Source organism: Arachis hypogaea, chromosome 3 (assembly GCF_003086295.3).
Source record: "Arachis hypogaea cultivar Tifrunner chromosome 3, arahy.Tifrunner.gnm2.J5K5, whole genome shotgun sequence".
NCBI classification, from domain to species: domain Eukaryota; kingdom Viridiplantae; phylum Streptophyta; class Magnoliopsida; order Fabales; family Fabaceae; genus Arachis; species Arachis hypogaea.
The window spans coordinates 59,891,845-59,914,570 of NC_092038.1; the positions used below are offsets into that span (position 1 = coordinate 59,891,845).

Consider the following 22,726-nt stretch of genomic DNA (forward strand, 5'->3'; position numbering starts at 1 on the left):
TAGATGACTTGTTTGTTGCCCCATTTTGGAACTTTTCCTTTTTCCTTCTTTTGGTGGCCAACCTAAAAGGAGAGAAAAAGAACAAAATTAAGCCTAAACAAAGATATCAAAGTAAATAAAACGTAGGCAGGGGCAAATGCCAAATAAAAGTAGGGTTCTCAACTACATGGTAGCTACAACATGTAAGTGAGAAAGCAATATAGGCAAAGGCATATCATTAAACTTGATGCAAGAGTAAAGTTAAAGCATGAAGAGCATATTGAGCATCAAGTTCAAACAAGAAAGGGTGGGTTATGAGAGACAATATGAGCTCAAATCAATGCACAAAGACACAAGAGTCATATAAGATGAAGCATTGATTTAAAAGTTTCATCACCCATAAATATCAAGCAAGTCAAGAGGCACCAAAATAATGCAAGAAATTCTCAACAATTGAGTAGGAAAATTCAACACCATTATTAAAATAAGAAACTGAAAAAAAATAAAGTAAAAACAAGCTATAAAAATAAAATGAAAATGCAAAGAATAAAAATATACGAATGCGATAAACAAAAGAAAATAGAAGAGAGGAAAAAACTCTTTCTTTTTTTTTTACCGACGCGGACGTGCACAGTGCGCTCACGCGTCGATGTGCATACTGTCTGAGGGATGCGTACGCGCCAGGTGCGCATAAGCGTAAGTTGCGTCAGGCGTAGGGCACATCGTCAGCCCAAGGTTGGCCCAACTCTCAGGAGAAAGTACTAGGGGTGCAAGTGGCGCGATCATCGCGCGCGCACACAGTGTGCGTGCGCGTGCATTGCACAATTAGAATCAAAGACGCATACGCACCAGGTGCGCGCACCTGTGGGTTGGTTTGTGCCTTAGACCCAATGTTCGCACAGTGCAAGCCTAACTCTCGGGTTTTTTGGCTGGGGTGGAATTTTTGCATCCACGCGTACGCGCCATGTACACGTGCGCGTGGATGGTCGAAAATGTCGGAAGCGCGTGTACGCGCGATGTACGCGTACGCGTGGGTGGTGCTCTGTTTTTCAAAATTTTTCCAAGTTCTTGCACCAAACCAAGCATTCCAAACCTCTAAACAGCTACCAAAACACCCTAAAACCTTATTTAACATACTATACTACTAATTAAACTAAACAAAAAATGAAATCAAGCTAATTCCTACCAATATTTACAAAAGAGAAAAATGAAAAGAGTTTACCATGGTGGGTTGTCTCCCACCTAGCACTTTTGTTTACTGTCCTTAAGTTGGAGTTATGAGGAGCTCCTCTCAAGGTGGCTTGTACTTGAAGCTATCTTTGAACATCTACCAATGCTTGAGTCTCCAATAAGTACCATTCTTTAAAAGTTAATAACTCCAAGCTTGGGTGGAGTTCCTCACAAACCAAGGGCTCCCAAAGTTGATCCGCATCTTGTAATCTAGGATCCCACACTTTATTTTCACACCCGTCTTAAGGTTGATCATCATTAATCCATCCAGGTGGTAAGCAAGATGAATTCTCAAGGAAGTGACCAAACATCATCCTATACCCAAGCAATCTAGTTCTACACCAAACCTTGCAATTGAGCTTTGAACATGTAACCATGGTGAACCTAGAATGGCATTTCCAACCACTAACTATCTCCTTTTTACTCTTAAAGCCACAAATATGTCTAAGTTGACTATCCGTTTCAATCAAACCATATTCAAGGGGAATAATAAAGCTTAAGTATAAGGAATTTACCCACTTAAATGAAAGAATAGATGGTGATGGCTTGGGGAGAGATATTTTCAATGTCCTTGTAAGCTCTACTCCCTTGTATTCTTCCTCGATTACCTCCACCTCTTGACAAACTTCTTCACTTTCAATCCTTTGTTCACCAACTTTATCTAACTCTTCTTCATCACTCAAGTCATAAATTGGAGGATGAGAGAAATCTACCTCCACATCACTTTCAAATTCATTGGGAGAAGGTTCTTCAAATTCAAAGGATTCTTCACCAAGAAGAGTGGATGCATGATCTTCATCACCAAGGGAACTCAATTCTTGCTTCATTCTCTCCAAGTCTTCATTCAAAATTTGTTTTGGAGGTTGTGCACATTCCTCCTCAACATCAAATTCAACTCTAGGTTCCCATGGAGGCTCCGCATCTCCTAAGTCTTCAACCACTTCTTCCTTTTCTTCTATAATCATAGGCTTCTCCAATTGTTCTAACACCACGTAGTATTCCTCCTTCTCCACCAGAGTTTCCAATCTCTCCTTCATGCTATACTCTTCCTTGGATTCTTCACATGTAGCTATGGGCGCTCATTGAATATTCAAGCGGGGAGGCTAATCAGCTTACTACCTCGGTCAAGGTAGCCATAAATTGTTGCACATCCCTTTTTATTTCATCTTGCCCTTGAAGAAGAACACCAAGGATTTTATCCATTAGAGATTGGGGTGGATAGGAAAGTTCATTATTTTGGAGAAAGGATTCATGATAGGAAGGTGGTTCTTCTTGGTAAGGGTGTGGAGGTAGTAGTTCTTGGGAGTAATTACATTGGAATTCGGGTGGTTTTATGTATGGCTCATATGGTTCGAAAGGTGGTTGGTATGGTGGATATGGATTAGGGTCATATGGAGGTATTTGGTGAAAAGAGCCTTGTGAGTATGGTTGAGGCCTATATTGAGGACATGGCTCATAGGCATATGGTGTTGGTTCTTGAAAGTCACAAGAAAATTTACCATAGCCATTGGATTGGTATGCATCATAGAATGGCTCTTCTTCATAGTGCATCGGTAGAGGTTGTTGCCATGAGGATTGATCATATGCATATGGCTCCTCTCACCTTTGAGTATCACATCCTTGATACATCTCTTCATTGTAATCTCCACTTCCTACAACATAGTTGTAATCACACTCATATCCAGAGTGAGAATTCATGATGAAAAGAGAAAACAAAAATCAAAAGCAAATAGAAAACAAGAGAAACAAAATTCTACAACTAGCAAATAAAGAAAAAAGCAAGATATTCACACTATTCACATATGTACAATAACCAATAACATAACACCATTGCAACTCCCCGGCAACGGCACCATTTTGATGATTGGATTTTTGACAGTTTAGAATTCACTAATGAAATCTCGTTGTAAAGTATAGTCTCTAAACCAACAATAATCCTTTCATACAAACATTTGTTTGTCACAAGTATAAACCCCTAAAATTAATAACCGAAGTATTTAAACCTCAGGTCGTTCTCCCTAGGAATTGCAATAAAGTGTCCTTGTTATTGGTTATGAGTTATGTTTGGGGTTTTTGATAAGAGACATGAAAGATAAATGGCAAGAAAGTAAACTAATAGCTAAAAAGGTCTTGGCAAGGTTTGGTGGTCAAGGATCTCTATCCTAATCACTAACCACAATATGAGAATTGGCAAGGATCAATCCCATTAAATCATCCTCTAACTAGTAAAGGAAATTCAAATGAGCTATATCAATCCAAGTCCATAGGTCCTAACTCTCCACTAATTCAATTAGTGAGAACTAGAGTCAATGGCTCCCAATCATCAATTACTTGGACATTAGTAACTCAAAAGTTCCTAAGTTACCTCTCCAAGCCAAGAGCATAAAATTCTACTCTAACATCCTTCCAAGCATTTCATCAAACACTTGGAAGGCATAAAAGGAAAGCATAGTAAAATTGCAAGGAAAGTAAATCTACACTACTCAATTACAAGGAATTAAACAACAACCAATCAAATGAACAATAAAGAAACATGAGAACATAAATTGCATTAAGAGAAAATAGAGGAAACAAAAGTGCATCAAAGAGAAATAGAAGAACAAAAGTGCATCCACATAAAAGTAGAGAATTACAATAACTAAATGCTAAACTAAAGAGAGGAAAGGTAGAAGATGAAGAATTACAAAGAGAAAGGTAAATCAAAGCATGAAATTAAACTAGATCTAAGAGTTTCTAATCTAGATCTAAAACCTAATCCTAATCCTAGAGAGAAGTGAGAGCTTCTCTCTCTAAAACTAACTTTTTCCTCCAAAACTAATCTAAACTAAACTAATAATGACTAGTGTGTTAATTCTCCTTCAATCTTTGGCTTAAATAGCATCATAAATGAGTTGGATTGGGCCCATAAGGCTTCTAAAATCGCTGACCACGAGTTGTATTAAGTGGATCATGTGCAACCATCGGCGTGTACACGTACAGTGCACGTGTGCGCCCCTATGTGCGATGAAACTATGGCAAATCTTATATCATTTCGAAGCTCCGTATGTTAGCTTTCCAAAGCAACTAGAACCGCATCATTTGGACCTCTGTAGCTCAAGTTATGGTCTATTAAGCGTGAAGGGGTTGGCTTGACAGCTTTTGTGATTCCTTCATTTCTTCATGAGTTCTCCATTTCTACATGATTTTCCTTCATTCCCTTGATCCAATCCTTACCTCCTAAATCTGAAATCACTTAACAAACATATCAAGGCATCTAATGGAATCAAGGTGAATTAAATTTAGCTATTTTAAGACCTAAAAAGTATGTTTTCACTCTTAAGCACAATTAAGGGAGAAGTTATAAAACCATGCTATTTCATTGAATAAATGTGGGTAAAAGGTGATAAAATCCCCAAAATCAATGCAAGATAAATCCTACAAATGGATTTTATCAAGAATCAGTGCCTGCAAAAAGTAGAAACTTGCAGAGGTTATGCCTCTGGAATGCCTTATCTGACTTGCGAGTCGGATTGTGTCGGATGCGGGTCGAAACCGACAAATGAGCTCGTTACCTGCGATAGGACTAGACATGCATCATTCTTGTTTGCACATTTGCATTTGGCTGTGTTTGCTTATCTTGTTTCTCTGTGATTGTGTTGTTTGTCTTGTTGTAATTCATTTGTGTATTGATCTATTTCTTGTACCATTAGTTTGTGTATTGAGGTGACTGAGAACTGAGGTTGTGATGGAGATTTGTCTAAAATTTGGAAATTTAAAGAAGGTAATTAATTATATAAAGTAAAAAAAGTATTTCCAAGGGTTTAACAAAATAGTTTTACTGGGTAAGTTAATTATTTGTATTATATTCATTACTTTTATGGCAATCCCATTCCCTACTGAGAACGCGTGGTTTGTTCTCACTCTAAAATCTTCCACCCTTTCAGTGACACAGGTTCGAAGACTTAGTTTGAAGCTGCAGACGATTATTAGTCTTATTTTAGTTAAGTTTATATGTTGAGTCACTTTCCTAGAATTCCTTCGCCATTGTTAGTTAAGATTTTATTTTATATAGAGGGATAGAAATTATATCTGAGTTTCTTTTGAATTCTTTTGTATGATATTTATTATTATTAATAACTATGCGATTAGTATTGCTTGGTGATCTTTGACATATGATTTAAATTAATAGAAACAAAACTTTTCGGCTTGTTTCTTAAAAATTGAAACACAAAATTTATTTAGACACCCTACAAAAATGTACCAATAGAATTACACCCAAGATTTAATTTCTCACTCCTTTTTTTCCACACACAACTTTTTTCTAAGTTGACTTTAGATAACAGCTCTCATACGCTTCACTTTTATCCAAATTCACTTTAACCCTAGCCAGAAGCCTCGCACCTAGCAACACTGTTCATCACTGCCGATCGCGATGACCATCGCACCACCCAGCACGTCTTCATTTTCATCCCAGCCCTTCAACTAACCCTCACACCCAGCCCTCTCTCTCTCTCTCTCACTCAAAGCACTCACGCCGCACACACACACAAACTCCTCTCTTACTCACGTAATCACAGGCTCCATTCTCCTCTCTCCGTCACAGTCCTCTCTACCGTCATTCGTCGAAGCCTCACGCCATCCAGCAGCCGTGTGTGCTTCGTTGCAGTTCGTCAGCCTCCATACGTTCTCAGCGCCTTGGTGTTTTGTTGTTCTCAGCGTTGTCATGCTCCATCGCAGTTTCCATCGCCAGCCTCCAGCCGTTCTCAGTGCCCTGGTGTTTTGTCATCCTCAGCGCCTTGGTGTTTTGTCGTTCTCAACGTCGTCGTGCTCCATCGCAGTTCGTCAGCAGTCTTGCAACATCCAGCCTCTCCGCCACCATCAAAGCCTCTTTGCCTCTGACGCTGCATCTTCCAATCCGTTAAGGTTTTTTATTTTTTCTTAATTCTGATTTTAACTTCTTTTTATTTGTCATAATTTGTTGTTATGATTCTGATTTTTAAATTTTGTTTTAAAAATTTTCAAGTCTTAGGGTTTTTGATTTTTTTAATTCTATTTTTATCACAATTTGTAAATGAAAGTGCTGATCAATAATTCATTGAAGCTGAAAAAGTTCAATTTTTGATACTATGTTTTGATTTCCTGCATCTTCCACAGTGCCATTCAGGTCTTAATTGTTTCTTCTTTTTGTCGGTGGCTTTTTCTTACTATTGATTGGATCTGATTTTTCTCTTTTTTGGTGTATCTTTCTCTGTTTGTTCTTAATTCATGCGTAGTAATTGAATTGTTCATTAGACACTATTAATACCGAATTGTAATTTCTCAATATGTGACTCACACTACTATTTTGTGATTAAATTTAATCTGAATAGTTCTTATCTGATTGAGAAACAGTTGTGATTGGCTTGTTTGTAGTATATATAACTATATAGCTCTTAATTTTATGGAATAATTTGGTTGTTGGAGAAAGACTAGGTGTTAATTCTAGACGTTTCACATTACATTATTTTGGGAGTGAAGTGTTTATGGGTTGACTTTAGCTCTGTAGAGTGCACGACTGTAAAAGCATAGCTAGAGAATAAATTGAGATATGGATTATGAACATCGATTTTCATAACTGATGCATAAGTTACAGTGTAACAAAAATGGTTACATTTTTGTAAAATGTCAGAAAATTCAATGATGCACATACATATTTTCTTGGAAAATTGTAATGGAAACCTGTGTTTTATTTTGTCACATGATGACTTATTATAATTGTGTGTTTTGCTGACACAGATTTATGGTGAAGATGAATGGTCATTTGGATTCTAGGAGTAAGGTACTGGAGTTTTTAGTTGCCCTTCTGGAAAAAATCCAATGTACACTCTATTTAGATTTCAGTTATTTTGTCACTTTTATGCCAAACAATTTATCCTAGCTTCATGTTCTAGCATTTGTTATTAATTAATATAGTTTGATGCAAGTATATAGTTGAGCCTCAGTTGTATTTTACTTAATACACTCTATGTGCTTTTCCTTCTTTTGTCATTGTCCTTTCTCTTTTTTAATCTGTTACTTGGCCAGACAATGACTCAATGGGAACAATGAAAGATAGAAAGAAAGAATACTTTTAAGAAGAAAGATAAGTTGGATATTTTACACGAGGTAAGTGTCATCTATCATGTTAAAATTAGAAGTGTTATGTTGACGGATATAAAGGAGGTAGATGTAATTTCCTCTAACATTTATGAATGATAATATTCCCATTCTATTTACTTCTATTGTAAGTCATCTATTTTTCTCCTTCTGCACTTTTTGTGTTTTCTGTTTTCTGTTTCTATTCCTTCTTTCTCCTTTCATTATGCTTCTAGTTCTTGGTGTTCTTTGGCTAATATAAGAAGGCTTTCAAAGAGAAAAGGAATGAATTCTCTCCATTTTTGTTCCTTGATTCTTTTTGTTTCTTCAGGATGAGTTTTTGGATCCGGCAGTGAAAGAAACCCTCAATGTTCTTCAATCATGTGAAATCGCAGTTCGGTGAAGCACGTTATTTTAACTTCTTCAATTGATATTGTTACATTTAATGGAAGGCTTCTGACTCCTAAAGCAGTAGTTGATGACACCTGGTTTTTCGATCACGAACTTTGTAAGGAGTCGAAGGTATGTGCCATGTCCCTACAATTGTTATCATATTCGCCTAATTAGGCCAAATTAGTAGGAGTGGAATTAGCTTTATATGTTGCTGATTTAATTTTGATTCATATGAATAAGTTCAATTGCTTGTAAATTTGAGACTTTGGTACCACCAATTTTGTTTCCCATTTTCCTTTTTTTTTTCAGTCATGGTACTGGTATGTGCTTTCAAAGACATTGGCTGAAGATGCTGCTTGAAAATTTGCAAAAAAAAAACAATTAACCTAGCAATGGTGATTGGACCTCTTCTATAACCAGTACTTAACACAAGTGCTGCTGGTGTTTTGAATGTAACTAATGGTAATTTTTAAAATTCTATTTTCTGTAGATGGAAATGAAAATTGAAATAGTAAATGATAAAAGCACAATATATAATGTGTAAGTCTATAAAGCTTATCTTTCTCTTATAATGTGTTTGTCAATGTGATGTTGATTCAAGTGTCTTGATGTGTGGTTCAGGAGAAGAAGCCTTATTCCGATAAAGTTGCTAAGCTTAAAGCAGAATATGAGAAGGCTATGCAAAGTTATAATGCTGCTGAAGTAGGAGGAGAAAAGGGAGAAGGAGAAGGAGAGCATGAAGAGGCCTGATGAAAAATATGATAAGGAAGAAGCTGCGGCCAGTGAAGACGAGAAGTTGATGATGAGGAGTAAAGTCTACTGATTGCTATGCACAAGAGCTTAATTGTTTCTAGTGTAGTGTTGAAAATGTTTGGATGCACTTTATTGTGGGTTTTATCATTTAGATGTTAGTACTGTTCAAATGCCTTTGGTTTGCAAAATCTTTATGTTGGCCTCTTGGAATATTCTTCAAAGGCACTTGGTTTATACTTATTTCATTGTTCTCCACTTCTCCCCAATAGATGTGTTTGATTACTTTTATGATCTGTCTATAGCGACAAAGCAGAATTGTATTATTCGCTTATTCTTCCCTTTTCTTTAAAATAAATTTTTCGTTGACCGATCCAATTAGCCTATTATAAATTCTGGGTTCGGTTGGTTAAGCGTAGCCATATCTTCCTCTTCAACCACCACATTTAATTTATTATTATGTAGTCATAATTTTTTTTCATTGGCACGCTTTAAAAGCGTAGCCATATCTTCTCCTATCGACACGCTTCAAAAGTGTAGCCATATCTTCACCTATCGGTACATTTTTGAAGGGTAGCCAAAGCCAAACTAATGTGCACGCTTTAAAAGCGTGGCGATATGTCCATTTTTTGGCACGCTTTTCAAGCGTAGTTATAGGTTAACACCTATGGCCACGCTTTTAAGCGTGGTGAAAAAGAAAGTGTGCCGATAGATCTACAAAAGTGTGGCGATAGAGCAACTGGCACGCTGGCGGATGTGACCCTTTCAAAAGCGTATCGATAGCTCAAAAGCGTGGTGAAAAGCTATCGGCAAACTTTTTAGCACTTTTTGGCATGCTTTAAAAGCGTCACAAAAAGCTTATTTTCTTGTAGTGATAGAACAGAGGGAAGAAGAATAGAATAGAGGAAGGAGCTCAAACAAGATATCATCATAATCCATAATCATCTAACATACATACAAACAAAATTAGAAGAAAATTTAGTGAATGCCTCACCTCCAATTTCTTCTGACAAGGAAGAAAATAAAAATGCTATAATTAAAGAAAAAGACGTAGTCATTGTTAGCATAGAACATAGCATATTTACTAATCATGAGTAAACAGAAGAAGATAATCCAAATTTGTACACTAACCTAGATGCTCAATGAAGCTCGATGGAGATGGAGAAATCGCAGAACACAACTCAACGCTGTAGAAAATACTTGTGCAACAGATCTCATCGATCAATGAAAGAGAAGAGTTGATGGATGAGATCGCCGCCGAAGAAGATCGTCTGAGGAAACTCTTGCGCAACAGATCTCGTAGTTTTATGAAGTTTTTGCAACTTGATTTTCCATTTTAAACTTTTAGGTATTTTTGACAACAGTAGAAAATTGAGAGAGAGAAATAAGGTCAACCTTGCACTCACATAGAGATTGTAGCAAGAGGCGAACGCGCCGCCAGAGGAGAACCTGCTAGAGGAGATCGAGAGCACACAATCTCGTCGGAGGATAACGCCGTTGAGAAGATCGTCTCCGGATTAGTCACTGGAGCAAATCGCCACCAGAGCAGCCGCTGGAGCAGATCGTCGCCTGAGCAGAGCACAGGTCTTCGGTTTCGGGTTTGGTGGTAGCTCGCATTAGTTTCAGGAATGGGTTTTCGAGTTAGGGTTTTCTGTTGTTGGGGAAAGGGTTTTATTTGGACCTTCTTTTTCAAATGATGGGTTTTGATAATGGCAGTATAAAACTACCAAAATAACCAAAAAGCCATTTTATGCAACTTAATTTTGGCATCACCATAAAATATCATAATATCCAAACATTATGGCGGTTTTTTAAAACCGTCGTAATATAAATGCCATTTTAAATTTTTTTTTTTTGTAGTGAATGTCGCTTCAAGTAAAGTTATCTTAGGTCCAAAAATGTTGTAGTGTCCCCTTCTACGTTCATTTTTTCCTTCCGAGCTTCTTGAGTTTTCATTATTTTTCTAATAGTGGATTGTTCATGTGCTAAAAGTTTATTACTGGTTGATTTGATGCCTCTTGCTTTGTGTGCTTCATCAATATCATATTCTTTTTTCATTGTGATTTCTCCCTGGATATAGTGGAGTGCTGTGTAGATTGCTCATTGTTGTGCTAGTTTTAAACTTCAACTCTTTTATGTTTTGTGGCAATTTGCTGAGTTGGATTCTATGGATGATCATATGCGATCATTATGAATGTTAGTTGGATATTACCAAAATTGATGAAATTGTAATTTATGATAGTCATTTTCTATTCCTTGTTTGTGTTGTAGTGTCATATTGTTGCTGTATATATACTGGTTGGTTGTTATGTTGCTGGAAGTAGTCTGGAACTAGTTATTTCTTGCCCCGTGCTCCTTAATGTTGGTATTGGAATCTCTTACATATCAGTTTTGTTTCAGATTGAGTTGTTGCGTGGGTGACTAATGCCCTTTTTGATGGTTCTTGTCTTCTCATGGATTACAATGGCTTGAAAGTTTTTGAACATTTAGATATTTGATTCATTGCCATGAATTGAATTTCTAGGTGCGAAAAAATGAAAAATAGAGTTTGCACATATTGTTACGTGAGGTTAGTTTATTGGAAGCAGTTTAAAATTTTTTAATGATAATGATTCTGAAGATGACGACAAAGAAGAAGGGTTATGGCTTATTTTGTGTTTATTTTTTTAATTAATAAAAGTATTTAAGTAATTTTAGTTATTTCAGTCATTATATTTATTTTAAATCAAATAGAATATTAAAATATAATTTAGTTATGTACACTTTATATATAATATAAAGATTTAATTTAATTTTTATCTTTCAGTCTCAATTTTTATTTTAAATTTAGTCTAAATATTTTGTCTTAATAGATACACAATGCAATAATTACATTAAAAATAAAATTTTGTATAATTTTCTATAATAAATTTTTTAGATTAGTATTTTATTTAACATTGTGTACGTAGACTGCATTTAGTAACAACAGACATAAAATGATGAACAAAAACACAAAGACATATAGACATAAAAATACACATTTTATACCATATTTTGTAATAATACACAAAATATATTTACCTAATTCAAAAGTTAAATTTATCCCAAAGTAAAATTATTTCATCTCTATTACTACTATTATTACTATTGATTTCTACCACCACCACTATTTTGATTACTGATTTTTTGTCCTCAATGACTCAAATAATTAAAATCACGAACTTTAATTAAAACATCAGTTAAATAATTTAAATTAAAAAAATTAAATAATTTTTTCTGTCTTAAAAAAAAAAACAAAAACAAAAGTGTAAAAAAAGACAGCAAATGACAGGTAAATTGGTACAAACTCACAAATATGAGAATGTAAAGCTAAAAAATGGAAGAGATGAAGAAAAATTGCAATAATAATAATAATGATAATGATAATGTCGACGTAGAAGACGACCCAAAAAGAGAAAGATGGAAGTAGAAGGTGATACCAAGAAAATGAGAGAAAAGTGAAGAAAGGAAAGAAGAGTCAAAGAAGAGAAAAGGAAAAAACTAAGACGGTTATAGTGGAGTGAGTGGTGAAGAGAAGGAACAATAATAAAAGAGGGAGATAGAGAAAGAAAAAAAAAGAATAAAAAAAAGGTTTTGTGGATAAAAAAAAAATAAATTAAAAATAAAAATAAAAATAATATTTTAAATACATATTTTATGTATATTTATGTATAGTTATATCTTTTAAAAATTAATATCTCAAAATTTAATAATATGTATGTGTAACTGTTCATATCTCCTATAAATATGGATATGAAACAAATGCAACCTGAAGCCTAAAGACTATGTCAGCTAATTTTTTTTTAAAAAAAACTAATTTTTTATATTAAACGGGGCTTGATGCCCATTTTTAAGCTCGTTAATTAAATGCTATCTTGCAAATTAAATTTGTTGTAAATATTTTCTAGTGCTATATATGGTTTAAAAAGTTCTAGTTTCTTCTACTCTTAGATTAGGTACAATATATCATTAGCAAAAGATCTTATGAAGTTGTATGCCACACTTGATAATATGAGGAATCGGTGGCACTCTTTTCAACCATCTTCGTTTTCCTCCTTGTTCAGAAACTGGGACACGTACAATCATATCTCTAACTCTCTGTGGCCTCAATTAATACTCTCTTAAATGATCGGCAAAGTCATAACCAACAACGTGTGCAACCATGCATTTTTACGCTTTCAAGATTATTAACTTCCATATCCTTTCTTTTGCAACTATTCTATTGTATATAATATGCCTTGGATTATTAAGTTTAAAACATCAAAATCAAAGTTAGCGCACACGAATATATAGATATAACTAATGCTTGCGTATCTAATTCCAGCACTTTTTTTAATATTTTTTTTTTATTTTGTCTTTTAAATATAAGTCGTTTTGGTAACTCATGCTCCATAGATGACCACACTCAATATTCAAAACGATCGAATTTTACACTTACATATAGGTACTTGTTCTAATTTAACAGTCTAATTTTTTGAATAAATAATTTTATAACATACAAATATCGAATAGAGTTTACAGACAATGATTATTAATGGTACTAATGATAGGATCAATCATTTGAGAATTATCTCGTTGAAAAAGTAGTAAAAATATATAATATAAATTATAATGTGGCATTATTGTTCGTTACTCCAAACACCTGCTTTGAAGTCTAATAACATTGATGGAACCTGGCCATCCATAGCCAATTCACAAGATATACATTATTATTATTATTACCGAAACAATAAGATTGATGATAATAATGTTTCTGAAGGTGCTACCTGGTACCATAGTTGGGTTCCAACTCGGCAAACGATATTCAAGACGATGACACGCTTAGTCCTTAAGGTTATCACCAACAAAATGTGTAGTATACTAATATATCTGGAAAAAATTCGAAGCTTAAATCAGAAGGATATTGTGGAGTAGATATTATTAGGATTAATTATTATTGTGCATGTATATCTTGAATGGGGTGTCTTATTATTTGTTGGCTCGTTATTAAATGTTTTTTGTTATGTAAAAAATACTATATTTTTTTTAAGGATTATGTTAGATAATTAATAATTTTTTTGAATAATATAAATAATTATTAATTAAATAAAAATATACTACACCTTTAAATTATTTACTTAAATCTTAATATTAGAATAATCATCCGTACACTTAATGAAATAAATATTCGATATATCTATTATTCACATTATTTAGTATTTTCATTATCTACTTATATTTTTCTGTTTTTTATTCAAATAATTTTTTATTTTTTATTTATTATATTTTATATTAATAATTTAAATTTAAAATTTAAAATTTATATTAAAATTTAAAGTAAAAAAAAATTCTTTTTTTAAGGTCATTCGTCCTTATTGCTCTATATAAGAAAAAGTGTATGATTGAATCCAATTTTTTAATTTATATAAATATATATTAGGTATCCTCTAATATAGACAATGAATTTTATTTCAGATTTCTTTTTGAGATAAGAATTATTATTTCAGATTTTTTTTTGACAAGTTAAAGTTAAAGTTTAATCTGTTATAAATTTAAATTTTATTTAGTAATTTATTGTTGATTAGTTACTACATATATAAAATAAAATTTAATATTTATTTAAATAGATAGATAAATTAATCACTCCAATCAACTCAAATTGATTTTAGACCAAATCTATGTACTTAAGAATTTATGACAATTTTTTATTTATTATATTTAAACTATTACATTCGTTTCTACACTCTTCTCTTCCCCGCTATATATATGGCTCCAAAATAATACTCTCTAACCATAAAAACATATACAAGAGCTTCTCTTTTCATATTCCTTTACACACACGCACACATAATCTCTCTCTCTCTCTCTCTCTCTCTCTCTCTCTCTCATACATGGCTTTCCGTAAGGTTCTTATGCTTTTGTTTTGTTTGGTTGCCATAGTTACCAACCTTGTTAGTTCAACTAGTGCCAGGCAGCTAAATGATAATAATGCAGCAAAAGATGAGAAGGGAGCAAATGAAGGAGATCATGAAGTAGTGAATAATAATCATGTTGGTAACAAGGAGACCAAGCCACCAATGATGGGGCTAGGTGATCAGAAACAAATAGATTTTCCACCAATATTTCCATTTCCATCATTTTCATTTCCACCATTTCCAATGCCTCAAATCCCATCATTTGGTGGCATTCCTGGAATTCCATTTCCTTCTCTTCCAGTTCCGGCAATGCCTTTCCCTACATTTCCTCCACTTGACATCCCTGGGATTGTGCCTACTCCACCTACTTAATTAGCTTATGTATAGTTTGATATTTCTGAATTTGACTCTTGAAAATTTATATAAATTATCTTTATATAAAGTTGTTGGTAAAAATTTACATGTAGTTGTATGTTTTTATGTAAATTTAATAGTTAAAAATTATTAGATAATATTATTAAATTATTATTTAATAATTTTTAAATATTAATTTTTATATAAAAATAATTATATGTTAATTTTTAATTATTAATTTTAAATAAAAATAATTATATATAATTTTTTATTTTATTTTATTTTAAGATGGAAAATTTTGTAAAATGAAAAATTAATTTTTTTTATTTTACAAAATTTTTTCACTTTATTAGAGTCAAATGTCATAAATATGCGTGTGTACCTTAGTGTTTTCAGTACATGTAATTAAATAAAATATAGCGTGGATGATGCATAAATATAAGGTATAGTAGAACTTGCTAATGAGCATTTGAAAGATCTTTTAATTTTAAGAATTAAATAAGTATTACAAGAGAATATAATAGTATATTTTAATGTTCTCATGTGGCACTTATTCTAAATTCTTAAGGAACATAGTTAAATTACTTATTAGTAAAAGGTGGGTAATCTTAAACATGATTATCTATAAGAAATAAAATGTTATGGTTTAGGTCGTTGCAATGCAAGTTTGCCTTTAATTTGTGCTTGCTTTAGTTTTTAACTACTGGTTACTACCACAGATCCCTTGCACTATTAAAATTAAGTGTGCCTTAGCTTGTATATTTCATCAAGTCTAATAAATTATAAATTATGATATTGTTTTAATTCTTGTTGCATTATATATTGCGGTTTTTACTTTTTTTTTTTATGTTCAACATGTAATATTTTATAGCCAAAATTATCCGTTTCAAAAGAAGGTAAATATTCGCTAAGATTTAGAAATAATACGTAAAATTTTCATTTTACCCAAATAAATAAATAAAAATTGAAAATATATGAATCTATAACTTTACTCTACAGAGTTATTAATAAATAAATGTTTCTTTATAAGATTTAATAACAGATTTTAGTTTATAATTTTCTCTTCTTTGCCTTCCAATGTCAAAAGTTTGATTTCTTGTTTCGTTCTTGGCTCCAATAAATCGATAGCAATATTAATTCATCAATTACATTATTCTTTTGTGATCAATGTGATCACAACAAGCAATTATATTAAACAAAAGGAACAAAGAAAAATAAGGTAAAGAAGATTTATGAAAAAAAAAAAAACAAAAAGAAGAAACATGGCACAAACGGGAATTTCATTTTACTAAATTTAATTACTTATTTTGAATTCTTAAGATATTACAGAATAATAGAAATATACTAATGTCACATGATGTCACTACTAGAAAACTAGTTATTACAAATGGATATTTTCGATGGATTTTATTCTACTAAAATACAGAAGAAATTTTAGAAGAATTTTTTGTCGGAAAACAAAAAAAAATAAATTAGCATAAATTACGGACAAAAAAAATCTGTCGATAATTTCATCAAAAAAATTAATTTTTTTCATAAAAAATAATAAAAAATGATTACAGACGAAAAATTCGTCTATAATAAAATAGACAAAACACCGCTTTTTATTAAATTATTACTGATAAAAAATCCGTGTGTAATTTAAAATTTTCCTTAAAAAACATTCAGATAACCCTAACTCAACCCTATCTTCTCGAGCTCCATCCACACGGCCACACCCCACACAAGTGAGAGCTCCATCGCACGAGTTTCTTCCTCTCTCCTTCTTATTTTGCAATATAAAGCTGTGCTCCTCCGCTCTCCTCGCCGGCGGTGCTACCGTCCTCCTTTTGACGTTTCTCTTGAGCTCAGAGCCGGCAGCTCCATTCACACTCCACACAAATCTAACGAGCTTCTCCCTCTCTCCGTTAAAGAGCTGCTTTTTCTCTCCGTCGCACGAGCATCTTTTTGCCGCTGCCGCGGCCGCTCGCGTCGCACGAGCCCCCTCCGCCGCCGCTCTCGTCGCATCTGCTCCCTTCGTCATCGTCCCTTGGAGGTTAGGATTTTAATCCGCTAATTAATCGAAACTAAAGCCCTCCGTTTCTCTTCGCTTGGAGGTTAGTTCATTTAGCGTTTCGTTCCTTTCGTTGTTCTTGTTCTACGATTTGATAATGGTGATTGATGATATTTATGTAGATCTGCTTTCGTTCCTTTCGTTCCTTTCGCTTGGAGGTTATATTTCATGCAGATCTGCTTCAATCAAAATAAATGCCCTAAAAGCTGGTGATATAAAGGGATCAAACCTTCTTATTGACAATGATGGAGTTCTTAAAATTGCTGATTTTGGATTAGCATCGTTCTTTGATCCTCATCACAAGCATCCTATGACCAGTAGAGTGGTGACCTTATGGTATCGTCCTCCCGAACTTCTTCTCAGGGCCACCGAATATGGTGTCGGAGTGGACCTCTGGAGTGCTGGCTGCATTCTTGCTGAATTGTTGGCCAAAAAGCCAATTATGCCTGGTCGAACAAAGGTAATCTCACGATTTATTACATTATATGGGTTCTGTACTTGCACCTTGAGAGCAGTCTGTAATTTATTAATCTATGTTAGAAGGTTTTGCTCTCCATGGCTTTTCTATTTTCGCAACTTGACTTTGTGATTTGCGCTTCAGATTTTGCTGGTAATATAATATGGTGGAAGGAGAGAACCGCAGGTACCGTAAAGTTTCCGAAGAAGTTTAATTGGTTCATTTGTGCAGCTAAGTTATTTGTGTAACATATTTTGCGCTTCTCTTCGTGGTTCTTTTGCTATCATTATAGTAGTTAAATCTAAGAAGGTTAATTGGTTCATTTGTGCAGCTAAGTTTTGTTCTTTTTTTTTTTGTTTATGCAGAACAAAAGCATTGCTGAGTGTGGTTCTTTAGCTGTAAGCACTCCAAATCATTGAAAAAGGTAATTCATGGATTGCATATTTTTTCATTTGAAAATCATACTAGAATAATATAATCTGATATGAGAAGCTGTTAATGCTCTAGCTTGATTTATATTTATAAGAAATTATGAACTGATTGATTGAGTACCTTATCTATAAGCTGTTAAGAAATTATGACTCTGTGTTCCAATCTTAGCCTCAGGTGCCTTCTTCCCGTATTTGTAGAACTTTTCTCAAGAGCTTCAAAAGCTTGAGGAGTATCGCATGAACCAGAAATCCATTGATTCAATGGTACATATATATATATATATATATATATATATATATATATATATTTTGTAAACTTGTCTGTCTCTTCGAACCCTAGCTTTTCTTTCAAGATGGCTTATGTATTTATTTATTTATTCACTCCCTGTTTCAATTTAATTTTGAATGATTTTTGTCTTCAGGAAGTGTAGTGATTAGAATCTTCTCTGGTTAGATTTTCATTGTGGTGTATGAACGGTAGATGATGAAATTTGTACATTTGTGGTGTTCTGCTTCGTTGTGCTTCAAAATCTCCATCTTTTCCCGTTTACTGTTTGTGATCGATATATCATTCCTTTAAATAAATACTTGTTAGTTGTAATGTGTGCACCTGCATGGCTTCTACTTATTTTGATGGTGTTAACTTTCATGTTTATGTTGGAGATAATGTTATAATATATTCACGTCTATCATGTGTTCGACGCAATGTCTTTGAGGGCCTTATCATGCTCCTTTCTTTCCTTTTTCTTTTTTTTTGGGGGTTAAGCATAACTTTGTCAAGAATTTTGTTTATGTAAATGAAATAAACGAATTAATGTATTTACTATCTTAAAAAGAGAATCTAAACACAATGTCATTAGTGCATGTTAAGTGCTTGTTTCTAACGGCCTTCCGTGGAAGAATTGGAAGCTGGAAGCACTCCTTGCAGTTGTGAACAATAATGATACCAGCCACATTGTTCATGTTCTAGCTGGTACAAATGCTCTTTCTGATGTGCTTATAAGGTTTGTGAATTCAACTCATCTTATTTGATTTCTGTTTCTTACTTTTTAATAAGGATTCCCATTTGATCCAGGACTTCTTTGATATACATGTGAGTTAAGGAATTTGTTTATTATCTGCTCGGCTTCTATCCAATTCTGTTTTGTTTTCTTCCAATTCTGATTGGAGTTTGGCTCGTCCCTCATATTTTTTCTTTGCCAAACCCAAGTAGCAGAAATGGCATGCTTTAGATGGCTCTCGTGAAATATCTGTCATACTTATTCTGTCATCCTATTTTTTTGTATGTGTTAGAGGATTCATTGTTGCTCTGACTCTTTTTTAATTCTTTCCTGTAGTCCAATAACAAATTCACTTTCCCTATTGAGAAGTAAATTTTGTAACCTTATTTTGTGGCAGCATACCTATTTTTACTGGCGATGGTGAAGGTGGAAGTGGATTTGCAGCTGCTGCAGCTGGTGGTGTATATAGGTTTGAGTTCGGTGTGGATCCAAACTTGGACCCCGAGCTTGCTCTTGCTTTAAGAGTTTCAATGGAACGAGAGAGCCAGGCAGGAAGCAGCTGCAAAAAAAGCTGCAGAAGAAGCTTCTAAACAAGAGAAGGGTGGTGAGCAGCAAGCCATCTCACAAGATGCAACAATGACTGAGCGTGCTAGTGCATCAGCTTCAGAAGGTGAGACAAAGACAAATGATATGATGGTTGGTGCTATTTGTTCTTTTAGGCAAATTTATTTTTCTGTTTCTTCCCCCATGGGATTATTCATCCATTTCACAAGATGAAACAATGTCAACATTGGCTTATTAGAAGCTATTTTTTCTTTTTTCTTTTTTTTTTCCTCGTTTGAGAAAGCACCAAAAAAGCTGTTTTAATACTCCCTTTTTCTGGGCTGTTTTTATTTTTATTTTTATTTTTTTATATATCTTGTCCTTGTCCTTGTCAGTGGAGGTGTTTCTTGAATTAAAGCTCATGTCGATCAGATTCCCGGTAAAGGTATCTCTATATGCTCTGCTTCACCGAATGATAATCATTTACAACCACAATCACAAGAAACTGCAAATCCAATGATTCCAGGGGAAGGTAATTTATAATACTGTGATAGTTTCTTGAAATTATTTTAAGTTGATTCATCATGGATTTAAGCGATTGAATATTTATATATGTTTCTTCGTACACTCAAAGATACTACATTATAAATTAGTTGTTCCAAAAGTTTAAATTGAAAAGAGGAGAAACATTAATGATTATTTCTGATCTATAAATAGTTATGTATCTATCTGTCATTGCTTTAGTTTTGTTTTTACCAACTACTTGTGTTGAAGTATAAAAGTCTTGACTGGATCTTTCCCTGCCTCATCATGTTTGTACCAATTAAGTGGCTGCTAAAGATGATGACCATGAAATAGTTGATGCCTTCTTTGGAGGTTTATATTTATTTGTCATTTTGGCCTAGTTCTACCTACTTCATATCCAGATTTTGTCCATTTTATCCAGGGTCATCAGCAAGCCGTCTTCATGGTATACTTGTGTTTTTTAATTTTAGTTCCCCTAGTTTACTCTTGTTATACCATTATGGTGTTTATTGTAACCCATTTCCCCAAAAATAAATTTGAGATGTGTTTCTTATAGTGCTCTTTTGGTTTGATGGCAGAACTGTTTATACACCAGTTTTGTGATGCTCACACCTGCTCAGGGAAACAGAAGCCTTTCTCTAGAGGAGGCAAGGTATGGCCCAATTCAAAATGTTAATGTATAATAAGCTTATCATTTGTTAAAAACTTGTCATTGCTGACTTTTAGCAATAAAGGGATATCTATACAATTCATCGGGTAGATGATCTACATTGGGCTATGGGTCATGTCATTAAAAAAATTCCATGCAAAAGGTTAGCTCAAATGAGCATCTAAGATTAAACTTGCAATCACATTATCTTCCTTTTCGCTGGGAAGGTTTAGGCATTCCCCTTTTCCCGTTTTTAGTTCATCATGCAACAATTTCTGAAGATTTTATATAGCCAATTTATCATCACAGTGATGAGTGAACACATATCATATAGGACATGCCTGCTGTTTATTAAACTTGGTATTTTTCTCTGAAGGAGCAAAGTAGTTTCTTCCGCCTGGCTGCTGGAGCATTGATCTTGGTGCTTCTTCCTGTGTTCTATCTTTTTCTTTATCTTGTTCAAAGGTACCTTTACATTTCTATATCTTTATCTTGTTAATCAAGCTTTTGCACCATTAGTTCTTAACATTATTGGGGGAAGTTGCAGTGATATGAAGGGTCAAACACAGGAGCTTTGTCGCATCTCAAAAGCAGGATGGAAAGTCAAGCCGTCATGAGTCATGAATGGTAAATGTTTATATCCCTTATAAAGATAGCTTATCGAGTTATCGCAAGACAGAATGGGCTGTATACTGATAAAATTCAATATCATAATGAATTGTACACTTTAACTTCCCGCTTGTAGTGTCCTTCATCGACAATTCTACAATTCCTAAAGACAAGAAACCGGAGATCTACACTGCAAAATAAAAAAAGTAACTAGTAAGTGTCCAACAGAGAATAGTTAAATCTAATAAGAAAGCTGAGGTTGGTTGTGTGTCATGAAGTTAGAGGGTACTGAGATTTTGAAGTGCAACTATGCTGTAGTGGAAGTGGATGTGATTCAGAAGAAGCTGCTGTTGTGGAATCTAATGGGAATAAGGATGTTATGGACCTTGAGATTCGTTCAAGAGGGAATGTGGTGGAGAAACTAGTAAGAACAAAGCACCATAAGGAAATTACTTTTTCTTTGGTGATCAACTCTTCTGATTTATGTCCATTTTTTGAGAAAGGATTCAGTTAATCTTTCTGTAATATATGTAAAATTGTGTAAAATTTAGTATGATTGAACAATATATTGAGAATTATAGTTAATAATATACTTTGTTTATGTTTTACATTATATTGACTTGCTTGTTTATAATAATTTTCTTTTAGTTTGATAATACGATAAATGTTTATTTTTTGAAATATCATAAATATTCAAATACAAATTAGATGAAAATTTGTATTAAATTTATATTTATTTTGTATGAAAATAAGTTTATTTTGTAATTTGAAAAGTAAAAAAATTCTATTTTACCTTATTGAGGGATTTACAAACGGATTTTCTGTATGTAATCAGAGTGTAAGATGATTTTTCAAAATTCAAATTACAGACGAAAAATCTATTAGAAAATCTGTCTGTAATTATAGACAAAAAATTCGTCTGAAAATTCGTCTATAATTATAAACGGAAAATTCGTCTGTAATTACAGACAGAAAATTCGTTTGAAAATTCGTTTGTAATTACAGACGAAAAATTTATCTGTAATTACAGATGGAAAATCCATCTGTAATTACAGACAAAAAATTTGTCTGAAAATCTGTCTGTAATTACAGACGGAAAATCTATCAGTAACTGGTAAAAATTTGTCTATAATTTTTCGACGGAAAAAAATCCATCAGTAAATAATTTTTGACGGGGTTTTTAAATCTGTTTATAAATCTGTCTGTATTAATCCATTTTCTAATTGTGTGTGGTGCACACATATATTACGAGAATCGTGTCGCTTATATATTTCTCGTAAATTATGTAATAATTATAACATGTGAATATATTACTTGATGAGACATCTTGGTACAAGAACCCAGATTAAAAATAAAATAAATGCAAAAATAGACCAGATAGAATAAATTCTTTTCATATTATATGATGAGAAATTTTTCGTACACCTCTATGTGACTGTGTATATATTTGTTACCCACTTGGTTAATTACCAAACATATTCTTCATTAAGATAAATAGAAACATAAATATTTATCACTTGTAAAAAATATCAGAATCTAAGTGTACTGTTATTAAAACATAAAAAAATAGAATTTAGTATTAAAAAAAATGAAAACATACTAAAATTAAATATCACTAAAATATTTTTATAATTTATACATACTCATTTCTCTTTATAATGGATATTTATATCTTTTTTATATAAAATATATTTACAAATGAAGTGGGTATATATCTCAAAGCTATTATATGATATGATATAAGAAA

At 33.1% G+C, this 22,726-nt stretch overlaps 2 protein-coding genes across 23 annotated transcripts; both read left to right on the plus strand.

The window, feature by feature from the left end:
• Positions 1–5,540: 5,540 nt before the first annotated feature.
• Positions 5,541–8,714, plus strand: LOC112790644 (uncharacterized). Of its 4 annotated transcripts, XM_072229900.1 has the most exons (6): positions 5,552–6,111; positions 6,964–7,006; positions 7,252–7,332; positions 7,634–7,824; positions 8,005–8,157; positions 8,317–8,714. In XM_072229900.1, exons 1-3 carry the CDS (start codon positions 5,912–5,914, stop codon positions 7,273–7,275), a joined length of 267 nt encoding a protein of 88 aa, XP_072086001.1. In that variant the 5' UTR covers positions 5,552–5,911; the 3' UTR covers positions 7,276–7,332; positions 7,634–7,824; positions 8,005–8,157; positions 8,317–8,714. The 4 variants fall into 4 exon arrangements, with proteins under 4 accessions (XP_072085998.1, XP_072086001.1, XP_072086002.1 ...); XM_072229897.1 differs by lacking the exon at positions 7,252–7,332 and having other exon boundaries at positions 5,541–6,111; XM_072229901.1 differs by lacking the exon at positions 8,005–8,157.
• A 7,673-nt stretch (positions 8,715–16,387) lies between these two features.
• LOC112790645 (uncharacterized) lies at positions 16,388–21,592 on the plus strand. Of its 19 annotated transcripts, XR_011879942.1 has the most exons (14): positions 16,396–16,807; positions 16,887–17,224; positions 17,366–17,407; positions 17,587–17,645; positions 17,822–17,916; positions 18,513–18,656; positions 19,051–19,323; positions 19,592–19,728; positions 20,025–20,166; positions 20,300–20,373; positions 20,747–20,835; positions 20,918–20,997; positions 21,116–21,192; positions 21,298–21,592. XR_011879942.1 is itself a non-coding variant. In XM_072233039.1 (13 exons), the coding sequence occupies exons 9-12, from the start codon at positions 20,058–20,060 to the stop codon at positions 20,985–20,987; spliced, it is 342 nt and encodes a 113-aa protein (XP_072089140.1). In that variant the 5' UTR covers positions 16,395–16,746; positions 16,887–17,224; positions 17,366–17,407; positions 17,587–17,645; positions 17,822–17,916; positions 18,513–18,656; positions 19,051–19,323; positions 19,592–19,728; positions 20,025–20,057; the 3' UTR covers positions 20,988–20,997; positions 21,116–21,592. The 19 variants fall into 19 exon arrangements, 16 of the variants coding, with proteins under 16 accessions (XP_072089141.1, XP_072089149.1, XP_072089146.1 ...); XM_072233039.1 differs by having other exon boundaries at positions 16,395–16,746; positions 21,116–21,592; XM_072233041.1 differs by having other exon boundaries at positions 16,395–16,746; positions 17,828–17,916; positions 21,116–21,592.
• The last annotated feature ends 1,134 nt before the right edge of the window (positions 21,593–22,726 follow it).

Coding starts and splice junctions, on each gene's coding strand:
- LOC112790645 (XM_072233040.1), top strand. CDS start 20,058: ATGCCTTCTTTGGAGGTTTATATTTATTTGTCATTTTGGCCTAGTTCT. Junction 20,167..20,299: donor ATCAGCAAGCCGTCTTCATG/GTATACTTGTGT, acceptor GTTTGATGGCAG/AACTGTTTATACACCAGTTT. Junction 20,374..20,746: donor CTTTCTCTAGAGGAGGCAAG/GTATGGCCCAAT, acceptor TTTTCTCTGAAG/GAGCAAAGTAGTTTCTTCCG.
- LOC112790644 (XM_072229897.1), top strand. CDS start 5,912: ATGCTCCATCGCAGTTTCCATCGCCAGCCTCCAGCCGTTCTCAGTGCC. Junction 6,112..6,963: donor GCATCTTCCAATCCGTTAAG/GTTTTTTATTTT, acceptor TTGCTGACACAG/ATTTATGGTGAAGATGAATG. Junction 7,007..7,633: donor ATTTGGATTCTAGGAGTAAG/GTACTGGAGTTT, acceptor TTGTTTCTTCAG/GATGAGTTTTTGGATCCGGC.